A 22,001-nucleotide genomic window follows, 5' to 3' on the forward strand; every position below is an offset into this window, starting at 1 on the left:
TGGATGATGCTTTCTATGTTCACTTATTCTATTCCTATATCTTATTTACGCCAGCTACTAGCGTAACCATGACAACAGCCGTGCTGGCCGTCCAGAAAAACTGTGAGTTATCGCTTTTTGGTCTTTCCCTGCAATCATCAGTTTTGAAGCACGAGTAATCGATTAACTTTTCGCACATCTTCCTAACAAAACTAATGCAAGAATGTTATGGAAACAAACACTTAACAAATTGATTTTTAATTCCTAAATAGCATTCTTTTGCAATCAAACGCAGTGTTTGTCCTTTCGGTGTTGATAAAGCTTAAAAAACTAAAATTAAAACCAATTTGAAGTCGATTCTACAACCCAATTTTTTACTGAAAATGTGTTTTGTGGCAAAAATTCAACAATATGTACATATGATTGTTGTGTTATAGCATGGCAGGTGCAATATACCTGCAACAAAAATGGGTTATCTGCTTGTTATTTCACTATATGTAACAGTCCATACCATGTTCATTCATATTACCACATGAATTATAGCAATGTTATGGTTTAATCGCTTGTTTTGTTTTGCTGTTTAAACCTGTTTTGCATGATTTCTACAACTATGTTTTAAACAGATTAAACTTAGTGCTTAAATTTTCTGTCACGTGTCAGTACATATACTAACTTAGAGTTGCAAACCGGCGCTGTGTTCTACCTAAACCAGTGGTCTTCAACCAATTTAGCGAAATCGCCCCCTTGCTAGGGCACTGACTCAATATCGCCCCCCATTATATCGTTTTTTTAAAGTTCTTGACTCTTGGGCATTTGCGTGCAATTAGATTTACCCAGCACCAACGAATGCTTATGTTAACAGTTAAAACCCTATTTAATTGCTACAACAACACTGAGGGTCAATTTCACGCAATTCTAACGCATCCAAGCAAAGTTTGTGACGTCATAGACAAGATAACATCATACGATTATGCGCAAACAATAGCTATTTTTGTTATTTTGATTAAAAGTAATGGGGCATTACTCGGCAGCAGAGAAAACTATACTTTCCACATTAATAACTTACACTAGATTTATCAAATTTAAGGATGATACAAAAACTTCGCAGTTTTTGAAGCGCTAGCAGACCTATAGAAAGTGTAAAAGTGAAACAAGTTTTAGGGAAAGCTCGTTACCGTTATATTGAAAAGGTATAGCCGGTCACCATACACAGCCTTAACAAAGCGTCCCCTGTGACCAAATAAACAGCCCAACTTTGCTCTCGAGATCGCAAAAAGTACAAACAAATCGCCAAAAGCAATTTATTCAAACGGAGGCAAAAGCTAATGCGCCCCACGTGCCTGGTGTTTGTTTGCAAGACAAATAAAATTTGCTCGTAAGTCAGCCTAGTCTCACAATTCTTGTATATTTTTAAACAATCAGTAATTTTGAAATCGCCCCCCTTGGAAGTAAAATCGCCCCCCAATCCCAAAAATGTCACTATCGCCCCCCGGGTGGACGAAATCGCCCCCTGGGGGCGATATTGCCCCCGTTGAAGAACCCTGACCTAAACTATGTTTAAATGGGTATAGACCAAAAAATAGGCCCATTAATCTATACCAGTGCTCTACAACCAGTGTGCACGTATGCATGGGGTGCACCAGTACGAAAAGGTATACAAGGGTGCATCACAAACTTTTAATGAACCATCAATATTTGACCTTCAGGATATTAGAAAAAGGGTGTAGGTTTCAATTGATGTATAAATGAACCTCTGTATTTTTTTAAATGTTGATGTCTAACACTTTCAGTGCGGTCAACGTATATCTACTTCAAAAGACGCTTTGTGCACAGTGTAGATTGACATTAATTTACGTCAAAAGTTCTGATTTTGAGTAAACAGGGTGCATGAGTTCGTCACAACAACTTTAGGGGTTCACCAAACCAAAAAAGGCTGAAGAGCACTGATCTATACTACCCCAACATGGTTCTGAAACCAGTAAGATGGGCAAATCCAAAATAACACCATCGCATAATTTTAGTGCTGATTGGTTGAGCCATTTTTGATTTGACTTTAATTAATTATGACAGAAAGCCCGCGCACCACCTTAAAAGCCCCGGCGTACCAATATTTGAGAACCACTGGTATAAACTGACGCACGAACCTGATTTGAAAATCCTGGCCCGACTTACAACTCTGCGCTGACTTACATCTCAAGTTTCAACATTTGCTTGTTGCATGTGTCAAATACTATGTAATTAGATGCGCGGAAATTAGGGTTTTTATTTTATATAAGAGAGTTGACTCTGCTGCAACAGTTGTATTTTGTCTGCAGTTGACGGTTACAATGAGGAACTAGCGACTGGAGATAGTAGTAGTGCTGTGATAATTGTGGTTGCGATTCTTCTCTTCTTCCTTGGCATCATTCTGGGTGCTGTGTTTATGCATTGCAGGCAAAAGAACAGAGGTTCACACAAGTAAGTTCAACCACCGACTATTATATTTCTTCTCTGTATAAAAAAGTGACATCCACCTATATCAGTGGTTCTCAACCTCTCCTCGATCGTGTCCCCCTAGAAATAACTTTTTGGCCTCGTGGCCCCCTTCAGGTAACCCTCTAAGTCCTGTTGCCCCTTAAAAAATTAAAAGGGCAAGCCTTGTTGGAATTCGGTGTTAATTTTGGATTTAAACAGGTCGAATAGAGTGAACAAGAATCCGCAATCGTGAAAAACCTCATAATAGACAAATAGTGTGTGAAATAGTCAATTAAATTAGGGACTAAAGTTATTTGCAACACACGCTTAATTATGTGCATTAAAAAAAGAAAATGGCTTTCAGTGAGTGTCTCTGGTGAATCTACACCCGTGGCCTCCCGGAACACAGCTCGTGGTCCCTCTGGGGGGCCGTGGGCCCTGGTTGAGAACCATTGACCTATACTATAGTGTCATCGGACCTTTTCAAACTTGATAAAGTGATAAAGACCATTTAGCGTGTAACACACGTTTAACCAATGACCAGTGGTTCAAATTCAGTCAGTTCATAATTGTAGTGTTTATTAAGATCTAAGAATCGGTTATGACATAAATTCATAACTGGCATAAGCCCTGAAGCACCGTTGCAGATAAGCGATCAAGGCACTGTTTTTGATTCGGTACAACGTCTTCAATATAGGCCTGCAATACTATGATTCTAAGAATAGGTGTCAATGTCACCACCAACAAAATAAGTTCTATATAGCAGCATAGTAAATTTTGCCCTTTTTAATAAAATTGTAATATCTAAATGCTATGCCGGTTAATCTATTTGAAACAGTGAATTCGGAAAATATATTGACCTATCAATGGTAAATATGAAAATGTTTTTTTTTTCTGCCCCGCTTAAAACAGTGGATTCGAAAAGTGGGTTTGAAATGCATGAGAGTCTTTCTGTGGAACAGGGCGCATCTTGTCTTCCCAAGTTTCAAATTTGTGTTGTTAACTGTTATCGGTTTACTCTTTTGCATTATGGCTTTCCTTTTTACGAACGAATAAAAAATATTACGTGTGTGTTTGTTGTTTCGACTCTAACGCATGAACGAGATGACATTTCTAACCCCTCTTTGGTTATTTTGTAACTACCAATACCAAACATCGAAATTTATGGAGGTTACAAAAGTGGTGTGTAAAATGCATAGTATTCACAGAAATCATAATATATTGTTTTTCCATTTTTAGCGTCACGCGTAAGGGAAAGTACCGAACCGACAGCGAATGTCAAGAAGTTGCAAAACTCACGGGACAAAATCAACAAACCAACAGTCAAATTGATTACATGGTGATTGGGAGAAACAGCAGCAGTCGGGTAAGTAAGGATTAAGACGCTTACTTACGCATTAACGAACATTTCCCACGCAAAACAGTTAGGGTTACAAACTGTAAATCAGGGACCAGCAACCCCTGGCACGCGACGTGTCTTTTTCGTTGATACAAAGGCATTCGACCTCATACTCAAGTGCAGTCTGATGTAATCAAAACTAAAAAACACCCTTAAACTCGATAAACTGACATTAAACATATAGATAGGTACCTAGTCAGTACCCTCGCCGTTTAGCATTGGCTAACACTCCGCCTAACTGCACTTGCAGCGGTTTGGTATCTGGAATTTCACCCAATGTTGAAAAAATTGTATGCGTAATTTTCTTATTTCCAACAATCTAAGTTTATTATATAGGATCAAATATTACTTATCATAACACAACACGTGCGTGTTTATATTTCACCTACTTTAATCATTCTACATTTATCTACTCGCAGGCCTCACCTACAGAACGACCAACAACGTTAAGTCACCACATTGAGAGTACAGGACAATCCTATGCACCACTCACTCCATCAAGTATAGAAGGTAAACCGAGAGCCAGTAAAAATACTTTTATAGTTTCACTTGTTTCATTTTTTCCTTCAATTCCAATTATTTCAATTCTATTCTTTTGCAGAAAACGATTTTCCGGAACCGGAGCCTCCTGTACAAAATCCTTTGGACCAAACTGAAACAGATGAAGGGTAAGGCTTAAGTAATGATACTAACCGTTAAAAAAGGAAAATTTGGCATTCAAAAACTCATAAAAATGTCGTAGCACTCGAACCAGATAAATAAGTATTGTCGACCTTTTTTCAGTGAAACACGTGCGAGTCCACTTCACGGACAAACGTTGGAGTCAGAAATGTTTGGAGAACTGGCAAATAGACTTCAGAAAGGTATGAGTTAAACAGATTTCATCTTATCTCCCCCCTAGTTAATACAGCCTTATATTGCCGTTTGAAAAAAGTGTTGGTTTAATTTTCAAAGTTGCGCAGCTATGTCCGACTTGGTGATTTTCCAGTGCAATTGTGCTTGTTAAGTTCTTTCACCAAGCAAAATCAACTCAACTCAAAGGAAAACTTTTTATCTTTTTCAGCCGAGGAAACAACTCTTCAGAGCTCAGATGCAGGTTATAGTTATCGAAAACCCAGTATTAAAGAAGGTAAGATAAAAAAAACGATTTTGGCTTGACAATAAAACGCGCACTTGTGAAATTCTTACCTCATTTACCAAAGCCAATTTGTTTCTAGATCCTCGTAGTACAACTCCTCCACCTCAGTTGCCTCCGAAACAGAGAAGTCTTCGTCAGAGTCCTCCTGACTATCCACCACCCTCTTTCCTCCCTGATGAAATTTCAATTTCCGATGAAAACACATCCAACAACAATAACCGTGATCTTGATACTCCTACTCCACCACCACCTCCTCCACCCCCTCCTCCTCCGGAGCTGCTCCTCCACTCCTCATCGGGAGAAAACTATCCTCTTCCACCCAAAGAAGCGTGTACCCCATTAGTAAATCCTCAAGCAACAACCACAACTCCGAGAACTCCTCCAGCAAAACCTGCTCCCCCGCGTCCCAAAGGAATCCGAAAGCATCAGACCTTCTCTGCTCCTCATGGCAACAAGATCAAGCCTCCAGTTCCTCCGAAGTCCCGCGCAGCAGTGATACGATCCGCCTCTTTGAGAGCATCTCCCCCCGCAAGGATGGATAATGGCGCATCGCCATTGACCAGCACTCTGCCAAAAATGGATCCTAACGTCCCGAGAAGAATTGTTACTCCAAGACAGCGACCTCCATCGTTTAGACACAATAGCAACGTGGGGCGAACACCCCCGAAAAGCCCCATCCCTGTACTTCCCCCGACGGTTCCCGGATCCAGCTAAGCAACAAAACATAAAGTCCGCGTCTTAAGCCCAAATGCATTGAATGTTTCCTGGATGTATTTGCATGCTTTCCAGTGAAAACAGGCTCAAGAGCAGGTCAGCACAATCATGGGTGAAATTTGGAAAGGCAACATTTGTCAAGACCTACATGTGCAACGCTGCAACGACAAAGCAGAAACTGATTACTTGGTTGTGCACAGCTGATTCTTGTGCTGAAAAATGAATTGACTATTAAACTTGAAGCTTAGAACTTAGATAAAGCCAATACACTACACATGTTTATAGAACATTCCTAAACCTTCAGCACTTGTTAAGTCACCTTAGAATAATTACTTACGCCTCTGAAAGCCATCTAGGTACATTAATCTCTCTGTGATCATTGTTTAAGCCTATTAGCTTGTTGCTTCTTGCAGTTTTATTTAAAACGCGCATGTTTTGTGCTTCTTTATTAGGACTTTGTTGATGTTACCCGAAATAAGTTGAATTTTAAACCTATTTTTGAATCTTTTTTGTGATATTTAACAATGTGACAACGACAAAAACTCAACGTAAAATATAAAATTTAGAGACAGTTGTTTTTTGTACTGGCGGTAAATCCTTTCGGACAAAACTTAAAAAAAAAAACATTCAATCTCAATTTACGATGACCAACAGTGCAAAGTTACGCTTTTCTATTACAATACACCTATTATCTCTTAATCAGCTGTGAATTAAGCTGGCTACCGTTGTACAAACCACTGTCTATTAGTCGTAAGGTAAACTTGTATCCCCGATCAAGATGTAGTAAGCCTCGTATTTATTTACCTATTTTCAATGTACGGTGCTTGCGTTTCTATGCTAACGGATTTTTATTAGCTTGTTGTTTTGTTTTAATTGCTTGTAGCGCATGCAGTTGCTCCTCGAGTTATTCTTAATGCATGCACACTTTGCAAAAACGACCCATTTGCGGTAAACCCAAAAAAACATACATATTCTTTGTTATAGATGTAACAAAAAATGATGAATATTGTAAATACCAGTCCATGTATTGCTTTTTATTTAAGCACGTTCTTTTTAAGTTCTTTTACTTTGTTGGTTCTTTTACTAGTATCTCGAATGTTAGGATATTTGAGATAGCGGGGTCTTTCCAATGCTAAATTCATTTTGTTTTGTCTTCAATTTTATTTATGATATCTATGTAGCACATACTGCCAACGAATATGGGTGCTGGTGCGGCGTTGTTGATTTGTGTTATATTTTGCTGTACAATCGCTGACAAATGCTTCGTTCGGTTAAAGTTCGACGTGCACTAATATATCGTAACCCCCGAAGTTGCCTTTAAGTCATTTGAGTTAGTTGTTAGTAAGGAAAATCATCCAGAGAGCATTAAGGAGGAGTTAGCAATAGGGTTGAACAGAAAGCACGCTCAAATCACAGGCATAGCGTTTCAATCTTGATTGTTTTTGGATGGTGAAATAAGGTTGTTGTTTTATTAACAATATTGGGGTTTTCGTAGTTTGGCGCATAATTTAAAAATTAAAATAATCCTTATGAAAAAAAGATTCCTATCCCATATAGGTTTTTTAATTAATTATTGACTTGTGTTGTCCTATTAATACTTTATTTCCGTAATAAAATAGTAGTTGATTTTTACCATGTTTCAAAACTTGCAAAAAAATAAAAAAAAACTCCCCGAGCAAGATAAAAAAAATAGTGCCGGATCCCATACAATCCGCAGGGCGGCCTCATTTTGCGTCATGGTAACTGATCAGCTGGTTAAGCGCAGTGGTTTACTACGAATTTGCTTGCGGCATTGTTGACAGAATTCCAACGATTTTCCAGTGTTAAAATGTAGTTAGCTTGAGTCACAACGTTATGGCTTCTTATCAGGACAAAGTCTCTTTTATTCCTGCTTCGCCTAAACTACCAGACATTGCAAGCAGAAATGTTGGAAGTTATCCTTCTGGGACTGGAACATCAAGGTTATTTAATCATTTTATTGTTTGATTTAAAAGTATTGGTATATCAGCCCTAAATTGGTGTCTGGGACTAGATTATAGTTGTATTTAAAATACAAACTCGAAAATCTCATATCAGTATCACCAGTGCTTTTAAAAGTCCTCAAAATTATATAATTTTGTGATTGGTGCATCTAAAATACACAGGATCGCTTGGATTACTTGTGGATCACTTAGTGCACCTGAATATCACTTTAATTTTGCTTGGTGCATGTTTATGTCACTTTGTGCAGCTTTAAAACACATGATACATCTTTATTCTGCTTCATGCACCTTTACATCGTTCAGTGCAACTTTACATTGCTTGGTGCACCTGTACAATGCAAGGCGCACCTTTACCTAGCGATACAAAGGTACACCAAGTGTTATAACGATGTGCCTAGCGCTTAGTGATGGGGTTTTGAAGCGAGTACCGATACCGAGTACGAGTACCACATGTGTATACCTTCGATGCCAAGTACGATTACCGGGTACTTAAGTGTAGTGTTGTACTTAGTTATATATCACTGACTATTTTATCTGCCATGGTCGGGGTACAGGCGTGCACACACACACATGCCAAAAAACGTAATCTCCATACGATAACAAAAAAGATATACATAAACTGGTGGAACCTTTTTCTAATTTTGTGCTGTCCAAAGTAAATATTTGGCATAAAGTTGAGAATTGTTGAATTGTGGTGTTTATTACCACTGCATTTGTGCAGTATCAATTCACATAAGTATGTATTAATTACTGCTTTAATTGTTTACTGATTTTTTGCAAATGAAAAAAACTGAATCTGTTTCACATTATGTTTAATAAAACAAACAAATCTTTTTCAGAAAACCAGCAAGTACACAATGGATTGGTCCCCTCAAACAGAGATTGGATTATTCCATTAACTACAGTGGAAGTCCCCATGCTGAAGATGTGGAGGAATTAAGTAGAGAAGTTGTCAAGATAATGATTTCAGCATTGCAACCCAATGCCACAAAACAGGTAAGTTATTGCAGTAGTGTTTTTTTTTCAAATGTTTACAACTAACTGAGTACATTGCAGATGATGACCTTATGTTTATATTCGTGTAGTCATCAAATAAAGCGAAACAGTGCAAAACCAATCTTTAGACAAAGCTATTATTGTACAACTGAACAAATTATAATATTCTACATAATATTCTGTTGCTGCCAAGCTTATCTTATGAACTTTTTTTATTTCATGTTTAAACTCTCATTTAAGCTCAACCGGAAATTGACGTAACTCATCCTTTGTTTAAACTCTCATTTTAGGTGTCATTATCAGGGTAATTGCACACTACTCAACATAGTTGTTTTTATTGCAACCAACACCTGTTGTGTACAATTGAGCAAGAGAAAAGTTTAAAAGATCTTCAATTAAAATTTTAACATTAAAAAGTTGCTATAGCATGGTCAATAGTTGTTTCCTTGCTCAACAGATATGGCTTGATCTTAACCATGTGATGAATGTGGTTTTGACGTACAAGGATTTTCTGCACACCCCTTCCATGTCGCACTATATTGAACGTCTGTTTCTTTTCTACAACTCCAACATGGAAAAGTTGTTCGATGTCCCAATCATTGACAGTCTCTACCAGGTATATTACCTGCAAACCGCATTTAATTTACTTGCCTTCATTTCAGTATAATGTTAATACAATTGCACAGTTTGTTTTTTTTGCTTAGTTTTTAATTGTTACAGAGTACTAGTTTGTGCAAAGAGCTAACTTTTGTTTAAGATAGTTGTACACAAAAATATTCAGCCCCAGCAAATTTTACTTATAACCTGACATATATATTTTTTTAGTTGTTTCCATACGATGTGGACAGACTAAGATCTAATTATGGTTCTGGCATGATTGGAACTGAAAGATATGTAAGGAAAATCTTGACTCAACCAACAACCCAAGAAACTCCTCCACTAAGAGGTAAACTGCTGCACAGAAGGAGTGGCCTATATGTTTGTTTATTTTTATGTGTATTTTGCTACTTTAGGATTTGCATATGGCTTCAAACAGACATAGGTAAAATAAATCTATTTAATACAAATAAATTGTGTTCTGTCTGAATTATGCACATTTGAATTGTTTATGTAAGAATTGCTTTGCATGGTGGATCTAACACTGCCACTTTTTGTATGACAAATTTCTCTTTTTGTATGAAAATAGCTAACCAAGATTATAACCAAGAACCTTGTAGACAATCTGTCTTCTTTGCTGCATTGGTGCAAAGTTTTGTCCATATTGCCTAACCTTGCAATAAAACTAATGGGGTTTGATAATTATAAATATAGTTACATTCACAATCACAATCACCCACGACAAAAATTACAAATAAATTTCATGAGATATTACAAGTTATATACTGACAAGGAGTATCAATTTATATTTTGTTATGTGCAAGCTTGTGGTTATTTATGTGAAAATAGCTAACTGTGGAGGAGGTAAAGTATCAGCCTTTTGTCTTCCAGTCTGGGTTTGATACAAATTGAATAAAAACAATCATTGTTCAATTTGTGTGATTTTGCGTCTTTTAGCTTTTGTTTTGGGTATCTAGTTACGATTCAATTTCACACGCTTGGTAACAAAACAACTTTGTTTGATTCTAATGTTTTGGTGGCAACACAGCAGTAATCTACTAAGAATTTGAGCCAAGAAAATTAGGTGTCATTAATGTTACAGTTAAAGCCCTAAAGTGGTACATTTTAATAATACTTTATTCCAACTTTACATTTCCTTTTATTTAAATAGTTTAAAAGGTTATAAATCAATATAAGTTGACCAAATGTGCTATATTCCATTTTTAACTGATATTGTTATTTCATTTTTCAGATATTCCTGATTTAAACCCTCCCCTTGCTTTACCTGATGGAAGGAATCCCTATAACTTAATAAGACGCGGCGAGGAACCTGAAAAGTTTTTCAAAGCAAAGCCTTTGACCTTTAGCACAATCAAGTGTGTAATTTTGATAAAACATGTTGACAATTGCTTTTAATTTAGTTAATTAAATGAACCCTGTGGTAAAATGCAGATGATATTAACCTGCACTGATGATGACAACAGGAAATATTGAGATGTCTGCTGTATAAAGTATTATTTACATTCTAATAAATCTGACTGCACAGGGATCTGGAATTCCTGTAACCATTTGTTTGGAAAATGGTCTGGTTAATTGCATAACCCGGTTAATCGCTCAAAGAAGCTTGGCAAAATAGTTATGTGATTAAATGGATTCATTTACAAGCTCTCTGGCAGCTTTTTTATCAGTGTCTAGTGTTCCTAAAATGCACATCTTATTTAATTACATCCTTACACAAACTATTTACTCAATAATTGAAGACATTTTATTTTGTGTTGATTTTTAGTGACAATCTTGGTCATGTCGCTATGGAAACAGCTGCAAATGAGTCAATGTGGAAAGAGGCACAGAGCAGTACAGTGGCTGCCATCAAGGTCGACCTGCCAATGATGTTTGAACATTATTCTGAGCCCAGCACCCGGTACATATTGTTGTTGTTGTTTTTCTGACCTTGTATTCGTATACAACAGCTTCCATGTAACATGTCAGCAAACATGTTTCTTCTTTGTCATAACTGTGAATCATATTACAATAAAATACTTGTTTCTATTATTTTACAAATATGTACCTTTTATGACTTTGTTTTGCAAAATGTCTGCAAAGCAGGTTATCAATCTTTGTCTGTTTCAAAAATGAAAACTGTCTTTATTTAAAAAATCTGCATATTGCTTCTACTGTAAGATAAGTAACTTGTTTGTGAACATTTTTGCTCCTTATACCTTATGAATGTAAATACCCTTAATATGTTAAAGCAGTGTAGAATGTCTTAGATTTTACCCATACATGTTCACACTTTTTGATGACATATTTATGGGTTGCAGTGAAAACCCATATATTGCAGTGAAAACCCATAACTACTGTGGATGCGAGCTTATAAAGTAAGCACATATGATTTGCTATTTGTTCATTTGTGTTCTAAACTTTTTTGACAGAACTCAAAGCAAGGAGTCAATTGATATTTCCCATCTACGTCAGTCAACGTCGCCTCGTAAAAAAGCTGATGAGTTTGTTTCAATGAATGGTCGACAAGCTGTAGAACTTTTCCTCAAGCACAAACACTTACACAAAGTCAAGTTTATTTATCTGAACAAGGTCAAATCAAGGCATTACAGGTATTTTTATGTTATTTATAACTTACTTCATTGTTGTTGTATATTATTGCATATAACTAAAAGTCTTAGGTCACATTATAAAAATGCACAACGTAAATAAGTGGTTCAAAATTAAAAAATGGTTTCATTTTGCCATGTACAAATACTGTGTAACTTATGTCTGGTACTGTACCAACATTATCTACATCTAAGGTGTTTGTCTTAATGCCTGGTATATCAGTTTGTGGAATGTTGAATCTGAATGATAGTGTAGGCCAGTGTTTATCAACCTTATACTGATTGCACACCAACTGACGACTTTTTCTATCGTTGCGTACCACCTATACCCTGTTTGAATGGGTACACTAAGAGCTTTAGCATAGCAAATTCCAAAAGTGTGTTCAAAACATAAGCTTTACCCCAAACCAGGGATGATCAGTTGGGTCAGTTTCATCTGACTTGAAATATGTACAACAGAAAGCACTCTGTATGCATACCACTGATTAAGAATCACTGGTGTATGCACATAGCTTTAAACCGTGATCCACCAGTTGTGGTATCTCTTTTTAAATGATCAAATGGTACTTTTACTTACTGTCTGCTTTGGTGCAATTGCACCTTAATCTATTCTTTCGTCAGACAAAAAAGGTGGTTTTATGCATATTGTTGTATTCTTTGTCATCAGTACTGTATTTGTTCACAGACCTTATGACTTAATCTCGGTTCCAAGAGAACAACTTGACAAGGAGCATTTTATCTTTTCATCTTTTGGGGTTCTTCACATTTATCCTGATGAGAGCCACTCCGAGACTTTGACTTTGGCAGAATGGAATAAACACGCTGTTTTGTGGGGTGTTCTTCAAAAACTTGCTTTCTTTAGAAATTTTCTCATCAACAAGACTTTTAACAGGTAACGGTTAACTTTGCAGTGCAAATTTTGGTTGTACTTTTAGGCAACTGTGTAAAAAATAGCCACAAGGCGCTAAAATTATTACATCTTGTATTGTTTTTATTCAAAAATATGGCTTTATGCAATTAAAATTAATAACAGGCAGAAAAGACTTGCAGTATATTGGTTCTGCAATTTTGTTGTGTTATTTTAATTAATTATGTTAATTATTTTAACTTTGTTAAAATTTTAGCAATATCCAGTATTTGACATGAAATTATTACAAAACGCCTGAAATTATAAATTTAAGGTTTTAAGTCTGCTGGTAAAGCTCTTTTACTTCAATTTTATATTGTTTGATTAAAAAAAAATTATGCTACATACAAAAGCATGCCAATATAACATTGTTGTATTGCCTCTTTAGATGGGTGAGAAATGTGAAGAGACTGAAGTACAATCGACTGAGAAGCAAAATTTCTAACATTCTACTTCACAACGTACCAGACTTTGGTTCCTCTTTACTCCATGTTTTTCGGCTTATTCATGAGCTCTCAGAAGTCCAGTTTTTGCCTAAAAAGCCAAATGACATGCTGTACACTATCATGGACTTTGAATCAGATAGTCATAAGTATGTCATTATCATTACATATTCGGTATAGCGCCTTCAATGGGCCTGGCGTACTGTGATCATTACATATTGGCTGAAGTTGACTTATGACCTATCTTATTTTTTGGTGACTGTTTTTGTTTTTGTTAAATATTTTCACTGTAAGATTTTCATCCTAATTAATGTACATACATTCATTGTTGTATATGATATGTTGCACACAGCATACTAAAAATGTTTTAAAGACAATTCTGTGGATTTTGCTTTATGATCTAGATCAAGTCCAGTCTTGCAAATATAGGAATTCAGTTCTAGTAAATCATTTACTAGCAGTGAATGGTGTGTTATGACTCTGCATGTTAATAATGACGACATAGTCCCACTGCATGTTTGACATACGAAACTAGCTTAAACATTCACATCCAAAATGACCAATAAACTTTATTTTAACAATTTTATTTTACTGTTTATGATTGGTTGCATGTTTCAGGCTAAAGCTTGAAGCAAAGGATGTGCTTGGTCTGTTTTTCCGCTACTGCAAGAAAGTAGTTGACACAACACGACAGTCATGCTTTGAACAACTCAAGTACTACGAGCATCAGGTAAGTCCCATGCCAGGCATTTTTTTGTGTATTGTATTATACCTGCAGCTAAACTTCAAAAACTCTATCTCTAACCAAAAAGTTAAAAAAGTTCACATGTTGTATGTTTTAAGTGGATTGAGTCAAAAAAACCCCATGCATTCATTTCACTCAATTGTGTTTAATGGTCAAAAAACATTCAGAATGCCTGTTTCCAATTCAGAGGTTTAGTTTAAAACAAACTAGAGATTACTGCACATCAGCTATAATATTTTGCATATTATTCCTGTCAGCACGTTTGTAACTATGTTAGTTTTGTTTGACTTAACTGTGTTGCAGTCTAAGCATTGCCCAGTCACAGATTGGTATCACTACAAATTGATGTCGAAAGCTTTAATGCTCTGACATTTCTTTCGTTACTTCTGTTTTTGCACGATTACGTTTGTATATTTATAGCAAAGCACAACCTTTGCACTCCAATTTTTGTTACTCTGTCGTACATTCACCTAACGTTTGTATTTTAAACGTTGGGGACTGGCATAAAAAAGGTATAAAATGAGACCTTTACTGTAAATAAATTTTTGGCTTGAAAGATCAGTTTTAATTAATTTTGATCAATTATTTAAAAATATTACTGAAAATCGGTATAAGCCTTAAAAAACATTTAAATCTATCTGTAAAATAAAGCTAACCATTATTTTTATTTTAATCCAAACTGTTTGTGTTTAGGCAAAGCACAGTAAGCCATTGTTCTGCAAAGAGTCGTTGTACATCCAGCGTCGAAAACGAGAAGCAAGAGCCAAAAACTTGCAGAAAGCTCAGATCATAACACGAAGAATTCCACCTTTCGTGACTTTGTGTGATCAAGCAATATCTGTACACTTGGTGGCGCTTGCTAAAGATGCAATTGTCCAGTAAGCTTAAAGTCAAAATATAAACCTCGAATTTGATAGGCCAAATTGTAAGAAACCAAAAGTTTTATTCATTTTGGCCAATCAAATTGAATATGTGTGTTTTTACGGCACCGGCTGTATTATTTTGGACACCATAGAACATATACAAGGTTCTAATATGTAACAATAAATTGGACAACTTGTTTTTATATGGACTTTGAAAAATGGTTTAACCTCAGTGTGGCAAAAATGTGGTAGACTAGTTGAGTTCATTTTGTTTGGATAAATAATACAACCTATTTTGGTACACATAAATATAAACATACGTTTAGGTTTGTCGAACATTTGATGAGTCTTGCTGATGCGGATGACAGCTTAACTGAAGAGGAAACCATGTCAACAGCCACTGGAAGTCACATGACCAGCAAAGGTAACTAAAACCAAATGTTGTTAAGTGGGATTTTAATTACATACATTAATCAGTTTGGACCAAAAAAGTTGTTCAGATTAAGTGAAGATCCAGATTAACTTATGGCATTTAGTTTAAGCCTTACCACATTACAAATCATTTGTACCTCAAGTTTTGTTTGAATTAAGTGAAGAAATCTGATTTAACTGAGGTTACTGTATGTTATTTATTGGCTTTTTTATGTTTCAGATGTTGGAAGTTCCAACAGAGAGAGGTTGGAATTTCACTCATTCGTTTTTTCTGCAAAGTTTGGTTTCAACCGACAGACTTGTTGTTTGGAGATGCAGCCTTCCATAACAAAGTAAGTATTGTTTAAATTGCACACTACTCACTCATTCATTGCACGCAAAAATCTGATAGCAAAAACAGAAAATTATGTTCTTTAATGAAATGTGACCTGCCAAGTACTTACCAAACCCTAATGTGGCCTTCCATTATCCAAGTTTTTGAACAAACCTGTCCTCAGGAGTAGTGCACATTTGAAAAATTAAAAATATTGCCAAGACTGTTTTGTTGTAAAATATATTGTACCAATTCTGTTTTGCCTTGTAAAAAAGTTAAACTTCAATCATAACTTAGGTTATATATTTTATGCTAAACTTAAACTCGCAAAATATACTTTATCACAACTAAATCAAGAGTACAACAGACCTGCAGTAAAGCTCAGTTAAACCTGATTCGGTTAATCTAGATTTTTCAGAATTAACTTGTGGAACAAATAATTTGTAATGTGGTAAGGCTTGAACTAATCATCATTGGTTTATTCGAATCTTTGCCTTATCCGGACAAATTTTTCATGCAAACGGGTCCAGATTAACCGAGGTTTACTGAATTTTAAGTGTTGTGTCATATACAACCTTTGTAAAGATGTGGCAAGGCATAGGCAATAAATATCTATCCAACTTTCTTAGGTTTCAAGCAGTGATGCAGTCTTCAGTTGATGGGATTCTTGAAGTGATGTGCAACCAAGCTCACTCCATGCACTCCTTCTCGATGCTGAGTGAAAACAAGCGACCAGGTTCAGCTCCGCCCTCTGTGGGAACATCAGGTGGATCACAAGCTGACTATTCTGCTCGATCTTCAGTTTCCTCTATCATGTCCGACTTCGATTCTGCAAAAGGAGAGGAAGGAAGAGATGAAAATGAGGTGATGAGTTGAATTATGTTACCAAAGTAGTCGCAACAGTACATGTGTTATAGTTAATAGAAGAAACATTTACATTACTGGTTTAAAATATGAAAAATTTACCAACTGCAATAAACTTAAATTAGCCTAAGTTTGGTGTTAATATTTGTGTTCACTTTGGATAGACTACAAAATCTGCTTTTTAATTATCATTTTGTATTTCAATTTCAAGACAATTTTACATAAACATTACTTTATAACTTTCCTTTTTTGTATAAAACTGGTGTCTGCACAAGCTCACCATGAATTTTTTTTTAAATAATGGGTTTAGCAAGAGGGCAATCTTATCCCATTTAACTACAACTGGGAAAAATATTCAAGTTATTTACACTAAACTAGCACGAAACTTTATAAATTTAGATGACCATGTCATTTGATCAAGCCAAGAAGCACAAAACCATACAGGACGCATCAGGTAACGTATAAAAATTGTCAAAAAATTTGTGAGGTTATTTTTAAACTTCCAAACAATGCATATTTTTCATTAAATTAGCTAAGGGTAATAAAAAAGTGATCTATGTTGCGTGTTTAAAAAAATGACCTCAAACAATATAAAAATCAACTATAAAATAGCTGCAGCATGGCTATTATCTATTCGCCAATTGGACTCTGCTGTGTTGTGCCTTATAACAGCTCAACATGGTACTTTTATAGGCCACAGTGAACAGTTTAGTGCAACTGTGCTGCTATGATATGTTTCATCAGGCAATATAAACTCAACTAGACTCTTTTTTTACCGGTGGCAGAATGCTTTGTGGGTATTTAAACCATTTTTAAACCGGTTATTAAACTCAACATTTTTAGGACTTGGTAAATATTTTAGCAAAGCTGTGCTGTTACAATTTGTTTCTGCAGCCAAAATAAACAAATTTTACCTGTGGTAGAATGCTTTGTGGGTATTTAAACCGTTCTCTTTGCTGTAGGTTTAACTGAACCTGTAGTGTCACCTCGTCCGTTACCCACCAAGGTTGATGACGCTGATGGGATTAAGACTCCTGATATGATGATGACATCCGGTCCTGATGGAATGCTGGGAATGATGGTTGGGGGTCGGGGGCTTATGGGGAACCTTAACCCATTGGACCAAAGCAGACTGAAAGAAAAAATGTTGGAAAACCCAGAGGTATTTTAACTTCAAATACATATTTTAATCATATTATCAAGCTTTATCTGTTTAGTTTATTGTGTGTGTGGTTTCATCTAAAAATTGTTAAGACAGAAATTACAGTTTATTAAAAAGGTTATTTATTTAAAAACGAATTTTAAACATGTTGTCATGCTTGTTGTGTTTAGTTTTTAGTTTTTATCTGAAAATTTTTAAGACAAATATTAAGAAATATTAAAATATTGTACATGACCATACTGCTATACATTATATTACATGATTTTAGTATATTATTGTTATTTTATTATTTCTTACACAAACAAATTCAGAGGATTATGTATGAAATCACTTTGTTGATGTCACTACAGAAACAACTACTTTTTCCAGATTGCAGCTGCTATTGCAAAGAAAGAAGAAGTGGTAAATTCAGCTATCCGAGAGATTTCCACATTTTGTCATGAGCAGGATGCATGGCTGGCAGAAATTTATAGATTTGTTTCGACATGGAATGACCTTGAGTATGAAAAGTGGAAAGGTCGTCCTGCAAGGGTGATTGAAGAGCAACTAAACGTCATTAAATTGTGGATAGATAAGGTAAACTTACTGACTTTGTATATTAGTTTTAAATTGTAATTATTTCACTTTTTCTGTTTCATTACAATCATTTTAAGTTTAGGTTGGAGAGTTTTAGGTTGTGTAAAAAGAATACAATTTATGTGTGTTGCATAATTTTATGACATAACACGGTATATAAGTCAAAGGAACATTCGAATTAAGCAACAAGAACTTGGTCACACAAATAGCCACAAACGTCACAAACGTTCGTAACCCTCATCCCTTTATATTCGGTTTTGTAGATAAAGCGCATTTGTCCAATCAACATCTCTAGGTGAATGGTCTTTTGTTTTTAGATCTTACGTCTTTTAAAACATGATTTCGTAGTATTTAGTTTGTATGCAATGTTTTATGTTTCGCAAGAACTGCTGACTTAGTCACATTATCAGTGCCAAGTCATGTATAACTGAGAACTTCTTCTCTCGAGTAAATGCCTTTCTCTCTCCTTTTTCAAATACTGCTCTCTCGTTTTCGGTATATATGAAGTGTAATAGTTGGAACTCCACTGTGAGTTTCTCGTTTAAGTTGGATATCATCTCGCTATATTTCATGTCTCTATGCGTTTACTAATCTCCTAAACCGGTCTTTGTTAAATATAATTCTAACCATATAAAATGTAGTGGCGTTGCACTTTACTTCAGGATAGGCAACTGGGAATAATTAAGACTCATCATGGTAAAATAGAACTCACTGGCAACCTGTTCTTTAATGCATAGAATCTCTCAACTTTGTCAGTGCTAATTAGCTCACACTCTAACCAAATAATTAAATAAGATACAGGTCGCTATAAGGTGCTGGGATTTAATGGAAAAGTGGGTAAAACTAGTGATATACCAAGCCCACCTTGAAAGGTTCGGGGGAAAGTGAATATTCGGGCACTAGGCCTGAATCAGGCCGAACCTAAAAATCCCGCGTTTTTGAATGAACCTTTTGTTGCAGGTGAACTCACTTATGACACTTCACACAACTTTTTGATGCATAAGCTGAACACTTAATATTAGGCAGAAGGCTTTTGTTTTTTAGATACAACAGTTAATTTAATCATAATGATTTAGATTGACGTTATCAAAAGTTTAGCCATTCATTTCGCATTCTAAAAATGTTTCTGGGCAAAAGAGCGTATTCAGCTAAAAAGTTGCGGCAAACCAAAGCTTCGGTGCATCACTAGTTAAAATATCAAATTAACTGCTGGTACAACCAGTGTTCATTCCAAACTCAACAACAAATTATGGAGCAAACTATATTGACATCATCGACTAAATATGCTTTTTTTCCAAGTGCAGCATGCTAACATACCAATGCTTTTTTTAGGTGAAGAACATGGACAGAGCGCTGGTCACCAAAAACAAACTGATATACGTGGACTGCAGAGCACCATACACGTTGCTCATACCTGCACTTAACACAATATTCAGAAAACTGATTTTGGCTGTAAGTATTGGATCAAATTATTCTGTAAAATTTAATTATTCTGTAAAATTTGACTATTCTGTTTTGGTCAACTTTGTGCATTTTTTGATAGATTCTTTTTAAATTAAAAACCTAAGTGATTTTTTGTTTTCGTTAGGCCATATCAGAGGCATCACATTTTGCCCTTGAAGTGACTCGCGAAGCCAAAGGTGCTTTGAAAGTTCTGAAAAACAAAAACACTGACATGAAGTCGTTTGCTGAATATGCGAGGAAAGTCACAATTTCACAATGCAGAAAAAATGAAATGACTGAAAAAGTGACATACATAAGGTGGGAAATATTATTGCATCAATTTTCATTTCCAAACATACAGACAACTACATAACTGCAATATTTGAACATTGGTTTATCTACTTCTTTGCAATTTAGGAGTGGATATGTGCAATTAATATATGCTGCATCTTCAAAATTATTTGTTTCAGATCCTTGTATGAAGTAGTTCGGATGACATATCGACAACTTACTCAAGATGAGGAGAAACTGGAAGAAAGAGTGAAGTCAACTTGGGAAGCTTTTCTTTATCAGGTACACAATGAACTGAGTCCAACCAATTAAATGTATTCTTTTATGCAACAGAGCACAAAGCTAAAAAAATGATTAGATTGTATCATTTGCCAGAACAATTAATGTTCATACAGAAGTATTTTATAAAGATAAACTATTCAAACTATTTAGGTATTTTATCATGTTTGACACTATTGGAAAAAGTACTATACAATTTGCTCGTTCTGACCAATACTGACCATTTTTGTGTATTTATAACAATTTAAGTTTGTAATTTTTTGCAGAACATAAATAATGCTTAGGTAAACGAACCAAAATGCATTTCAGTTGAAAGATGCCACCAATTTTGTGGCCAACCAGCGTCCAATTATCATGAAGCAGCTTGACAACGTGTTTCAAGCCCAGTACAATAAAGCAACACATGTGGCTGCTTCTGCTTCGTCTGGTAAAGCGGTGGATCCTACGGCTAACCCAAATGATGTGAGTAGAATATAATGCAAAATATTTCAATTTTGGTAAAAATAATTCATGCCTTTTCGTAAAGCTAATTTATATGTTTATTACGAACTATTTTTGGTAAGTCTTGCATTCTTTTTTTCTCACATTTATGTCAAATCTTCACATTCGTTTTGTATGTTAATAAATAAAAAAACGTTTTGCATTCTTTTTTGTCTGCTTTTATATTCCAGCTCATGAAATGCAAAAAAAAGATTTTTACAGAAATACCTTAAATATGCAATTATCAGGTATACAAAACCACAATCTTCCTTATAATATTTTATTTTTAGGTAACCATACATTTTACAGTTTTAAACCAATACATGTTTTTGTTTTAGGTGATTAATGAGCTGACTGGAAAGATAGCTGAATATCATGACATTCACAAACGGCTTACAGAACTCAGTCAGTATCGTGACTCGGTGTGTGGGGAACAGTACAATCTGTGTGATCTTCAAGGGCTGGCTGAGAACATGGACAACAGATTAAACTTGTGGAAATATACCAGTATCTCCAACTACACCATTACTGATTGGAAGACCACTGTGTTCAGGTACGCTTGATTCAAGTTAATACAAATTGATTAAAGAAGTGAAAATGTTTAAATAGACCAATTTGATCCAATACCCTTCCGCTGTTCTGCTTTACATAATGTCACCATGTTTGCTGCTTAGGTACAAGTATTATATACATTGCCTTGTAAAATTCTTTTGTAATATGTATAAGAAAACATTCATAGAAGTCCAGTGCATTATGATTGAAAAAAATGTATGATTGTCTGAAAATTTGTGTAAAACGAAGCAAATCGCGTGGTATAATATGATAGTAATTAGTAATAAAACAGAGATATTGACCATTAAAGGCACAAAATGTTCTTGCACAAAATAGAAAAGTAGATTTAATTTGTTTCTCACGAAAATTGCAACTAGAAGTGTAACATGATTGAACAATTATGTAACATCGCAATTTATGTAATAGATTATACATCTGCATGACAACTTTGTGTCCTAAACAATGCCCTAATCTTTTTTGCAGAAAATTTAATGTGCAAAATGCCTTGGAAAAGATTCAGGAATGGAAACAAGTTGCTTCTACATTTCAGGAACAACTTCCTGATCATGATCCTGTACTGAATGGATGGAACCAGGTACAGACATAAATTTTGCCATTTTGACCCATTTTCTAAATAGTTTTTTATGATTTAATTTATTTTTGTAATTTTACTTTAAACTATTATAAACAGAAATATATACTGACAATGTAAAGATTTTTTAAACTAAATGTATGGGTTAGGGCTAAATTGGTAATTACGGAAAATTAATGTCAATAAACATG

At 35.3% G+C, this 22,001-nt stretch overlaps 2 protein-coding genes across 2 annotated transcripts in view; both read left to right on the forward strand.

Moving 5' to 3' along the window:
- The window catches only part of LOC145212349 (semaphorin-6D-like), a 38,233-nt gene extending 31,239 nt beyond the window's left edge, over window positions 1–6,994 (forward strand). The window contains exons 16-22 of the mRNA XM_080080454.1: window positions 2,295–2,436; window positions 3,673–3,799; window positions 4,252–4,342; window positions 4,434–4,500; window positions 4,616–4,695; window positions 4,896–4,961; window positions 5,050–6,994. Of these exons, the coding sequence (XP_079936580.1) occupies window positions 2,295–2,436; window positions 3,673–3,799; window positions 4,252–4,342; window positions 4,434–4,500; window positions 4,616–4,695; window positions 4,896–4,961; window positions 5,050–5,684 (1,208 nt within the window). The 3' untranslated portion in view covers window positions 5,685–6,994. The remainder of the gene's footprint in view (window positions 1–2,294; window positions 2,437–3,672; window positions 3,800–4,251; window positions 4,343–4,433; window positions 4,501–4,615; window positions 4,696–4,895; window positions 4,962–5,049) is intronic.
- Window positions 6,995–7,429: 435 nt separating this feature from the next.
- LOC145212580 (dynein heavy chain domain-containing protein 1-like) overlaps window positions 7,430–22,001 on the forward strand; it is a 52,913-nt gene continuing 38,341 nt past the window's right edge. Inside the window, exons 1-23 of the mRNA XM_080080749.1 lie at window positions 7,430–7,645; window positions 8,506–8,662; window positions 9,120–9,278; window positions 9,488–9,608; window positions 10,512–10,635; window positions 11,046–11,180; window positions 11,692–11,871; window positions 12,554–12,760; window positions 13,164–13,367; window positions 13,837–13,948; window positions 14,657–14,841; window positions 15,153–15,250; window positions 15,479–15,590; window positions 16,201–16,435; window positions 16,835–16,889; window positions 17,398–17,597; window positions 17,967–18,173; window positions 19,506–19,625; window positions 19,762–19,934; window positions 20,087–20,189; window positions 20,496–20,648; window positions 21,005–21,219; window positions 21,702–21,813. Of these exons, the coding sequence (XP_079936875.1) occupies window positions 7,539–7,645; window positions 8,506–8,662; window positions 9,120–9,278; window positions 9,488–9,608; window positions 10,512–10,635; window positions 11,046–11,180; window positions 11,692–11,871; window positions 12,554–12,760; window positions 13,164–13,367; window positions 13,837–13,948; window positions 14,657–14,841; window positions 15,153–15,250; window positions 15,479–15,590; window positions 16,201–16,435; window positions 16,835–16,889; window positions 17,398–17,597; window positions 17,967–18,173; window positions 19,506–19,625; window positions 19,762–19,934; window positions 20,087–20,189; window positions 20,496–20,648; window positions 21,005–21,219; window positions 21,702–21,813 (3,474 nt within the window). The 5' untranslated portion in view covers window positions 7,430–7,538. The remainder of the gene's footprint in view (window positions 7,646–8,505; window positions 8,663–9,119; window positions 9,279–9,487; window positions 9,609–10,511; window positions 10,636–11,045; window positions 11,181–11,691; window positions 11,872–12,553; window positions 12,761–13,163; window positions 13,368–13,836; window positions 13,949–14,656; window positions 14,842–15,152; window positions 15,251–15,478; window positions 15,591–16,200; window positions 16,436–16,834; window positions 16,890–17,397; window positions 17,598–17,966; window positions 18,174–19,505; window positions 19,626–19,761; window positions 19,935–20,086; window positions 20,190–20,495; window positions 20,649–21,004; window positions 21,220–21,701; window positions 21,814–22,001) is intronic.

The sequence above is a fragment of the Phallusia mammillata genome, chromosome 2, assembly GCF_965637545.1.
Source record: "Phallusia mammillata chromosome 2, kaPhaMamm4.hap1.1, whole genome shotgun sequence".
NCBI lineage: Eukaryota > Metazoa > Chordata > Ascidiacea > Phlebobranchia > Ascidiidae > Phallusia > Phallusia mammillata.